This window comes from Epargyreus clarus, unplaced genomic scaffold (assembly GCF_041222505.1).
Source record: "Epargyreus clarus isolate Ecla_fem2 unplaced genomic scaffold, WU_Ecla_fem_2.2 ptg000035l, whole genome shotgun sequence".
Classification (NCBI taxonomy): Eukaryota; Metazoa; Arthropoda; class Insecta; order Lepidoptera; family Hesperiidae; genus Epargyreus; species Epargyreus clarus.
In genome coordinates this window covers 3,030,596-3,040,711 of record NW_027332240.1, presented here as the reverse complement: position 1 = coordinate 3,040,711, position 10,116 = coordinate 3,030,596, and the positions used below count along the sequence as shown (strand labels likewise).

Here is a 10,116-nt window from a genome sequence, read left to right as displayed (position 1 = left end):
CTTTTTTTTGTTCATGAGGGGTAACTTTTAAAAGATACCCGACGCCACATGGAGTTATGTGGGATTTTTACCGCACTAAACCCCACCCCGGTGGCGGTCCTCAGCGCTTGGTGGAGACCTCCGGGATCTCCGACGGAACACAACCAAAGTACCCTGATCGCGATACCCCTGTCAATCTCTGTCCTGGGGGGAGCAATTTACGCTCCTCCCGCACACCTGGTGTTTAAGGACCATTTCTTATCAAGCACATTTACTCTCCATACGGACTGTTGAGAAGATTTTGCTATATTCTTTTAATTATATATTTCAATGCCATTGATCATAAACTGTGTTATACCTTTCTGAGAATACCTTAATAGAAGCTCATTCCGAATCGTTTACAATATAAAACAAACGCAAAATGTTAATCTTTGGACGTTCTATATGACTAATATATTGGAACAAAGTTTGTATTGACCCGTTTTAAATATTCTGATGTGTTGAATGATGTTTGTTTCCTTAAATTATTCGTTGTGAAGTTAATTATTTACATGGACGTATTAAAATAATGAATTTCGGGTTTGGAAATAAATTTAGGGAAAAAAATGTCCAAAAAATATGTTTGAAAATATGATACAAGTTTGACAACTGTTATCATTAAATATTTTTATTTAAAATATAGTAGCGAAAATCTACAGTTAAAGCTTTTATTTAACTTGCCTTACTTGTTAGATTGTGGAGGTCAAATCTTGAAACTGAATTTTAAACCAGTTAAAAACCAACTAAGCTGAAATTTTGCATACATATTTGGTTGGACAACACTACATGATTATTACCGTAGTGACGTCATATCTCCCAAATCGTGACTGACGCCCCGAAATGACAAACTTATGATCTTTCTTTAATCCCATTTTATAGGTATTAAATAAAAGGGTTCTCTAGGAATACAATGACGTTACTTTTTGTTAGTTTTATAAAACTCTTCATATACATTTATTTCCGTTTTGTAGCACTTTTCTTTTGGACATTTTTAGAACAAACCCGGACGGCATTATTTGATATGTCTATGATTATTCAGCGTTATAATTATATATTACTATGCATTTACCAGTGTTGTGTTCCAAAAATGTGTAATTACCTACTAATATATAAGAACACATTCAAATTGTATATAAGCGCTTAGATCTGAAATATAAAAATATATTTTCCGTCATTTATCTTATTACATTATTTTTGTTTTTGTTGTAGCGAGGTCGTTTAAATAACTAATCCGACACACGAGGCATTCCGTTGAATTCCGGATTATAACAATAGAAATGGGTGTACTGTTTAGTTCTGAAAGTTTTGGACGGTGTATTCATTGGAACATGAAGCGTCCCGGCTTAGTCGATATTGGTTGCAACGTGCATATGATTGTCGCAAAATATCGACGCAACTTTGCTCTCGGTGCATTTGTTACAGTCGATTATCCATTTACGTACTCGTCGAATACAGACAAATACGAGTAAATAAGTTATTCGGTTGTGTTTGATGCACGCCACGAATACAGAAATATGTACACGTGGTGTCGGTTTCGTGTGCGACTTTCACATATTCGTCATCATCAGGATTTTTTGTGATAATCTAAATGAAGCATGTAACGCCATCTATCGTCAAAGCTGACAACTAAACACTTAATATGGTTTATAAGTGTTTAAACGACCTCAAATATTATTTTTAACGCTATATTATAATACTAGTCATCGCTGTGAATTGTATTTTCTAATAGTGTGTACAAAACCAAACTTTAAGTGCCAAGGGATTTTACCCGAAAGTAGTGAAGTATTGTAGTGGAGTGTATGAAACCTCTTTTCCTATATTAACTATTTTCGCACAACCCACAATATGTATTATGGTGTTACATTCCTCTCTTTGTAAATATATTTTGGAGCAGTGCGGTTTGCGTGTGGTTTGTACTGAAATCAAGTTTGCCCCGCGTTCACTTCTAGATATTTCTTTCTACGATTGTAAATTGAAAGGTTCTAGAGCCAGAATCGGAATGTGCTTTATATATACGTTTTTATAGATATATTATTCGTGAATAGATTTGCTTTACGCCACATGATATATGCTATAGAGATCTTTTGATTATTCTAATAATAAAGTACATCTGCAACGTGTTATTTAGAATAGGTATAATCGCGGGGCAAAGTAATAAAAGAGTATTAAATATTTGCCGCATTGCTCCTATCTATATATGATGCAATATGTTTATTTGATTTTTGGGAATACATTTCTTTAAATTTCAATGTCACATTAGTTACTTGTTATTGCAAAAATGAAATGCTTGGCTAAATTATATATTTTTTTAATATTCTTATTAACGTGCAATATTATGTTTTAAGAGTTAAAATTGATTAACTAATGATAAAAAAAATAATTAAAATGAACATTTCATTGAAATATCGATGCCTTATTAGAGATGAAAGTCTCAAGTATATTCTTAGAGTTATTAAAAAGAAAATTTTAATTATTATCATATATTATACTATATGTAAAGTAGCTTAAATATATTTCAAGATAATGCTATTGATCGTTTTAATAATAAATGTTAAACAGAAAAAATCCAAAATAACTTTTATGAATTTTGACATAGAAAATGTATTGTAGTATAAGATTTCGTATTTATTACTAGTAACAAAACCAGACCCCCCATTTAGTGTCTAAATTCATTATCTAGATGTTGTTTAACCGGGGTCTGAACCTGGAACACTCCGTGCCACAAGTTGATCATAGTTAATGATTAAACTGTTGAATATTGAAGTTCGAAAAACGCACAATACCTAAAATTCGAAAAGTAAATAGATATAATAATACGGATAAGATTTTATAAATAAAAATTTAAATTCACTTTTGTATTAGCTTACCTTGGATGCAACTCGAGAATTATTATAAAAATAAAAACGACTGCTTAAAAATTAGCCTATGTCACTCTTACAATTTAGACGAACTAACCGCATCTCATATATTAATCCGTCAAAAAATATTACCCCCAGCAACCAGGTATTTTAAACTTACATATAATTGTAATATATTTTTAAGTTGGTATTTTTTGTTTTTGTAATAATTATGTTTTTGCCTGAGATCGAACATAATAAAAAAGATTTATTAAAATCGGTCCACTAACGGCGGAGTAATTCGTGTAGATATATAAAAAAATAAATAAAAAGATACCGTCTGAATTGATAACCACCTCCTTTTTGAAGTCGGTTAAAAATATTGCAAGTTGTCTGGCTGATGTTGGCTTGAACTGCGTCTTAATTGGTCAAGTGTCTTTATGATCTATTGGACTGATGTAATATCAGAGTGTCTTGCATTAGGCCTTAGTAATTCTATGTTCGGCTTTTTTTAAATATTCATCAATCACTTACCGTTCCTTTGCTGGGCATAGGTCTCCTTTCAGAATGAGAAGGATTAGCACATACCTTCAAGAACTTTCTTTAAGGTCTCTCAGATATGCAGGTTGCCTGGCAATATTTTCCTTCATCGTTAAAGCAAGTGATAATTAATTTCCAATACCTACGGCGACCTACGCACATAACTTTGAAAATTCAGAGGTGCTCTGTATGTGCCTGGGACTCGAACCTCGGATCCCTCGATCGAGGAGCGAATTTCAACCACTATTCTATCGCCGATTTTTGTTATAATATTTCAAGCATAATAATTTATCTCTCGTTCATTTTCTACAACATGTGAGCGAGAAACATATACATAGGTATGTGTTAAATATTTGTTAAAGTATAGTCCCCGCGAAATTGCTAGTCCGCTCTGAAGTTGTTGCGAGCAGGTATAGTCATACAATTTACTATGGCGACGCGATTCATTTCTATATTCAGAGCGGACTAGAAGTTTTACGCGGACTATATATACTATATTTTCCACGCTGCATAAAAGTATCGTTAAATTAGCCTTTGTATGAACATCCCATGTGTGAATTAGGATTTCTCTTTGTTAGCTATTCAAATAAATCTGTGTATATCTAATCCTAAATCTCCCCTCCTCGCGTCGTGTTCCTCATTACTGAGGGTCGTGATCCCCCCGTGATGGAGTCATTTTTCTCTGGATGATGTCACGCCATCTACGCCTATCCTTTGCTACGTGAAGAGCCTCGTGCAGGTTCGTGTCGAGTGTCGCACGGATTTGGTCCGACCATCTTATCGGACTACGGCCTCTCGGGCGCTTACCGTCCACCTAAATCTAACTTGTTTCAATAAAGTTTGTGATCTAGCATGGCGAGATTTAAGTTGCCGTCTCGCTTATTTTGTATAATGTGTAAGAGAGATATATATACATACGGCTATTTTGAACTACAATCTTTATTGAATCAAATTATACCTAAAGTTAGACGAAAATTTATCTGAGTTAAAATAATTAGAATCAGTCGTTTTTGTATATTATTGTGTCATCACTAAATATTTATATATTTAATTGCTTTTATTGCTAATTATCTCACTTATGATGTATTGTCTCTACTTAATAATAATGTGAATTGTGTCTTATTATGCTTAGATGTTTATAAAATGTGATGTCGGCTGTACAGAATGTGTTACTTAATTTATTGAAATAAATTTAATTGTCTATAAAATGCGTTTTATTATAAAACTTCACTACAGGCATATATTTACAAAAAACTTACTTATTTATATTATGAGAAAGTCCGGAACAAAATTATATGCTTGTATGTTCATTCGTTTGAGTCATAATAAGCATATAGTCCTCCTGATAGTAAGTGGTTACTGCCCCTCTGGACATCAATAATAAACTTCAGACAGGATTGTAGTCTTAACCGAAATCAGCTACAGATGCGATGGTACAAATAGGACTAGTTAAAATGTTTTTTTTTTCTTACAATACTTCAAACCAGAATACATCAGCACTTTACACTGTAGTGGTTACACGGCAGAGATGTCTATAAAGGTCGATTCCTCGACAAAACAATCAGTTTTAACACCAGTTTTTGGACAACGTTGAACAAAACACCACTGTAACAGCTAGCTAATGGTAGGCTTCGTAATATTCATAACTGAATCGGTCATAGCAACAATAGTAGTAATACCAACTGCAGTAGTAGTAGAAGAAGCAGTAGTAGTAGTAGTAGAAGAAGCAGTAGTAGTAGTAGTAGAAGAAGCAGTATGAGTAGTAGAAGAAGCAGTAGTAGTAGTAGTAGAAGAAGCAGTAGTAGTAGTAGTAGAAGAAGCAGTATTAGTAGTAGTAGTAGAAGAAGCAGCAGCAGTGGTAAAAGCTTTAGGAGGAGTATTAGCAAAGTATTAGGAGGCACAGTAGACTGCAGCGTTATCAACATTCCTTCAATTTCTGTAGTGAAACTTACATATCAGTCTTTACTCTGATCTTCATACCTTGATGGATCAACATTCCATCTCCTCCCTTCTCTTGCCTATAGACAGATCTATGGGTCCATCTTCCCACTTATCCTCAGTGGCACCTAACTTAGTCTCACTTCGGTTGTGACAAATGATGCCATACAACGGTACGGGTGGTGGGTTATCGTTGCTGGTAGAGGGCGATGAGTTTCTGGTGTGCATTCTGGAAGGGAGAAATTATTTTGAGGATCAAATTAATTTGTCTTTGTACTTATTTAAGAATCAAAATGCTGGACATATAGTTTACATAAGTTGTAAAAAACCTACACATTAGTACTAAGAATACTTTCAATATGTGATAGCTTAGTGATTAAAACTCAGCCTCTCAATCGTGAAGTCCGAGGTTCCAGTTGCCGGCACGCTTCTATGATTATCAAAGTTATGTGCGTTTTAGAAATTTATTTATCATTTGTTATAGCGACAATGGAAAACATCGCGAGGAATCCTACACACCTGAGAATTCGTTAAAAAAGTTCTCAAAGGGTTATGAAGTCTACCAATTTGCACTGTGTTAGCATGGTAGACTATGCGCTCCTCTTACTGTGAGGAGAATCGTGTCTAGCAGTGGGATAATAATAGGTTCACCACCACATTGAATATTGCAGCAAATGATAAAATTACTTTTACATACCTTAGATATTTGTGACGACAAAGACTATGTGTCAGCTGATGACAATATTTCTTGTCTTAAAATATTGTATAATTTACGTGAGAGAAAAGCTCTAGGCTTTAAAAGACACTCGGAAAACATCGATGACGATGAAGAAGAAGGTGATAATTAGGCAGAAGATGATGATGACGAATCAGACGAAGATGCTGAAGAAGATGATGATGATGATGAAGCAGAAGAATATAAAGCAGAAGATGCTGATGAATAAGATGCTCATGAAGCAGAAGATGATGAAGAAGATGCTCATGAAGCAGAAGATGATGATGAAGAAGATGATAATGATGAAGCAGAAGCAGACGATGAAGAAGAAAATGATGATGAAGCAGATAAAGATGCTGAAGAAGGAGATGATGATGACGCAGAAGGAGATGATGATGAAGCAGAAGATGATGATAATGAAGCAGAAGATGATGCTGATGAAGATAACGAGACTCGTCTAACTTGTACTTGCGGCAGGCGTCGGCGCGGTGCCGCTCGAGGTAGCGGTGCTGGCTGAAGGCCTTGCCGCACGCCGCGCAGCGCCACGCCCACGAGTGGTGTCCGCGGGTGCGCTGGTGGGCTCGTAGGTTCGATCTACACCAAGAACCAGTTGGCGATTGTAAAGCCCGCTCCACATTCTCGCGAGAACAACACGAGAAACGAAAATGTGGACCCGATTTGAATCGGCTCCACATTCACATTTCAAATCAAAATCAAATCAATACTCTTTATTGTACCCAATAAAAGAAGATACGTATAAAAACATAAATAACTTATTTAAAAGACAATACAAAAGGCGGTCTTATCGCTAACCAGCGATAACGTTTCTCGTAAATTCTCGCGAGAACGTGGAGCAGGCTTATGTGTTTATTATAAACTTATGTTGATGTTTTCAATAGCAAAGAAACATGCAGCCTATTTGAAGTGGCAGTTGCGTTGTATGGACTATTACAATAGGATAGAGTTTTAAGGTGGTAGAACCCTTTGTGGTTCGATTCCGGCGGCACTACCGCCACACCTATTTCTGCATAATAATAGCAGTGTTAAACGCTGCTGTGTTCGGGTTTGAAGAGTGTGGTAAGGGAGACATACTTTTCCGAGGCATTGCAGTTGACAAAGGTAGATGTGCATGGGGGGCAGTAGCCACTTATCATCAGATTGAGTGCATACTTGCCTACTACTCCTATATTGTAAAAAATCATGCTGCTCTGATGCTCTATCCAAAATTTCATCTACTCTCGTCCTGAAATGTGTAAACTTAATATGTTTTTAGATAAATATACTACAATGTCAAATTCATCCCATACAAGGCTTTAACGAAACGTAGTCGTTTAGTTTAATCATAGGAATACAACCTGATCTCTACTCATTCGCCGCAAGGTGGGCTAAGTACATCGATTTTTAATAATGTTTTATCTTAGGAAAACCTTGCCTCTCAATAAAAAGCTAAACTTCCATAAATCTACTAAGTAGTAAGATATTAACCGATCAGCAAAGGTCCTGCCACAGAGCGGATGAGGGCAGGGGAAGGGCCGTTCGCCGGTGTGCAGGCGCACGTGGCCCTTCAGCACCCAGGGCCGGTCGAAGCTCTTGCCGCAGTACGAGCACACGTGGTTGGGGCGGAGGCGCCGGTCCGGCCACACTGGCGGGAGCTTTGAGGGGAACTCTGGAATTGTGGCAATTTAAATATCGGTAACATGACCGCAACCCATTACTGTCCCACTGCTAGGCACAGGTCTACTTTTAGTGATGTTTAGGCCGTATTCTACTACGCTGGCTAAGCGCAGTCCTCCAAGACTTCAGATTCCTTTGAAAAGTTAAAAAAATCACGGGCGTGTAGGTTTTCACGATTTTTTCCTTCATTTACTAATACGTATTCCACAGAATATGGTGTAAACCATTAGGTACTATTTATTTAATCTGTCAATTCGCAACGATATTGCATTGCAAATTCGATGAGTGAATTATCATTAATTTGCTGTATTCACTATATATATACTAATAAATTACTACACTAATAATACATAAATCTCATTCACCTTTGTCCAGCAAAAAATTGCTTTCTGTTAAATCGGACCGCGACACATTTTCCTTCTCGAACGACTCTTTACAAATCAAAAGCTCTCTATTAAGCTTCTCGGTCGCGTTAATCGTGACCAAACTCTTCAGTTTCTCGGCGATCTTGTCGATTTCCGAACCACCTTTGTTCGAAACCTTCAATGGCTCCCGGTTTTTTATTTCCTCTATAATTGGCGCCAACGGCTCCTTTTTTAGTTTTTTCCTACGCACTTCCGGTTTTGGTTCGGTTTCAGTTGTAGTCTGTGGTCGGCTGCTCCGGCTGTCGCTTGCCTTATTTTTTCTCTGTGCACGAGTTCGTTCGTTGAAAACTTTGCGTTCAGTTTTCGCTTCACTAGATCGCAAATTGTACGAGGATTTTTCATTATTCTGCCTTTGTTGGATAAATTTATTTTTTATTGGTTCGGGAAAAATTATAGCCTTTTCGCTCTCTGAGGCGTAGTCATAGATCTCGTTATCTATAAACTGTTGAAGGAATTGACTCTTTTTCAAAAGTTGAAGGTAAAAACGAGTGGATATGGGGACTTTATCGTGGTATATAGATTCATTATTTTTCAAAATGTTCTTATACTTTTTCGTCATTGTTTTTGTACGTATTATCGACTTGGATTCATCTGAAATTGTAAATTTTATCATGATGAATACTTAGTAAGGTTTTCTATTCTTTTCATTAGTTATAATTTCGATAAATGTTACAATTTTCTTTAACACGAATAACGTTTGATATAAAATGTTAAATGATTTGAATTCAACGAAAGTAAATTACTAGGTACTTTGTACAGCATATTGGGCATTTAAAACCCTCACTTTCAAGTTACAATTTAGTTTCTAAGAGGTTGAAAATTATAGTTTATGACTACTTATACATTTGAAAAACAATATTTCGAATTTATCACTTACTTTCGACAGTAAATTCACCGATTTTCTGTATGGAATCGAATAAAGTAGGCCGCACAGACTTTAAGAAACACTTAGGCATTATGTCTGCTACAAAACGCAATAATATTATTGTGCTGAAATGTAATAAATTATATTAAAATGCCTGAAAGACAACTAATACTGTACCACACTTGTTGGTATGCGTCAGATAGAAACAAGAGAGGTACATATTATTTTATTTTAAGAATTCCATTTGAGCGGCCGCGGTATAACTGCCAGTGTCGCGGCGTGTCGCTCGAGTCGACGACTCTACAGATGATTAATGTTGTTTTGATTTTGTCAGTGCAAAAAAGGCGTTATATTTTGTCTCATTACATTTTATAACTAAAAAAAATATTATTACGCATGTCCTAAATTATATCGTATGAAAATTTGTGAAAGAAAAGCGTACTAAGCTAAAATCAAATTAATTTACATATTTCGGAGAACAATTATTTCTTCTATGCTCGTATAATAATAGTGCTTATAGCTTTATTATTTATTAATTAAGTTGAAAGCGACATTTTCGTTCCAAGAGCTTTCAGTTATCGGGCGTATGTGAGAAAAGCGTGGATAATTAAATGGCGCGCGCGCGGAAGCCGGGGTGTAGGAGCGGGGGGGCGCGGGAGGTGTCAGGAGGGCGCGCATTGATTATTCGCGGCCGAGTCGCGGTGGCGTGCGGATGTGTGTCGTGTTTCCAGATTTGCCGCTCGACGATCGCGACACCGGGAGATGCTAAACATTCGCGGGGCGTTTCTACGCGTGTGCTTGTGTTTTGATAAAGTCTGTATCTAGTGAGTGACTGGGTTCTAGTGATGTCGTGGTAGAAGCGGGTCTTCAACATGGGCAACTCCTGTAGCTCTGGTCAGGCGCACAAGGACAAGGATAACATATCGCAGCACTCCGAAGAGTGAGTAATGTTGCGTATGAATCTTGACGCGCCATGAAGGTCACAGCACTCGGTCACAATAGCTTCTTTAGCTAAATGGGTTAAGTGAAAACAACGTCGTCGTCACACATTTATTATTTGTGAGTCGTAACGCTGTTATTGTAGCGGAGATAAGCGAGGCTGTT

At 36.6% G+C, this 10,116-nt stretch overlaps 2 protein-coding genes across 2 annotated transcripts in view; one reads left to right on the top strand and one right to left on the bottom strand.

The window, feature by feature from the left end:
* Window positions 1-5,290: 5,290 nt before the first annotated feature.
* Window positions 5,291-9,172, bottom strand: LOC140756524 (uncharacterized). Its single transcript, XM_073092047.1, has 5 exons — window positions 9,025-9,172; window positions 8,088-8,738; window positions 7,534-7,714; window positions 6,511-6,642; window positions 5,291-5,562 (listed from the first exon to the last, which is right to left on the bottom strand). Exons 1-5 carry the CDS (start codon window positions 9,101-9,103, stop codon window positions 5,385-5,387), a joined length of 1,221 nt encoding a protein of 406 aa, XP_072948148.1. The 5' UTR covers window positions 9,104-9,172; the 3' UTR covers window positions 5,291-5,384.
* Window positions 9,173-9,713: 541 nt separating this feature from the next.
* Window positions 9,714-10,116, top strand: part of LOC140756523 (NACHT domain- and WD repeat-containing protein 1) — a 62,006-nt gene continuing 61,603 nt past the window's right edge. The window contains exon 1 of the mRNA XM_073092046.1: window positions 9,714-9,952. Coding sequence (XP_072948147.1) covers window positions 9,885-9,952 — 68 coding nt within the window. The 5' untranslated portion in view covers window positions 9,714-9,884. The remainder of the gene's footprint in view (window positions 9,953-10,116) is intronic.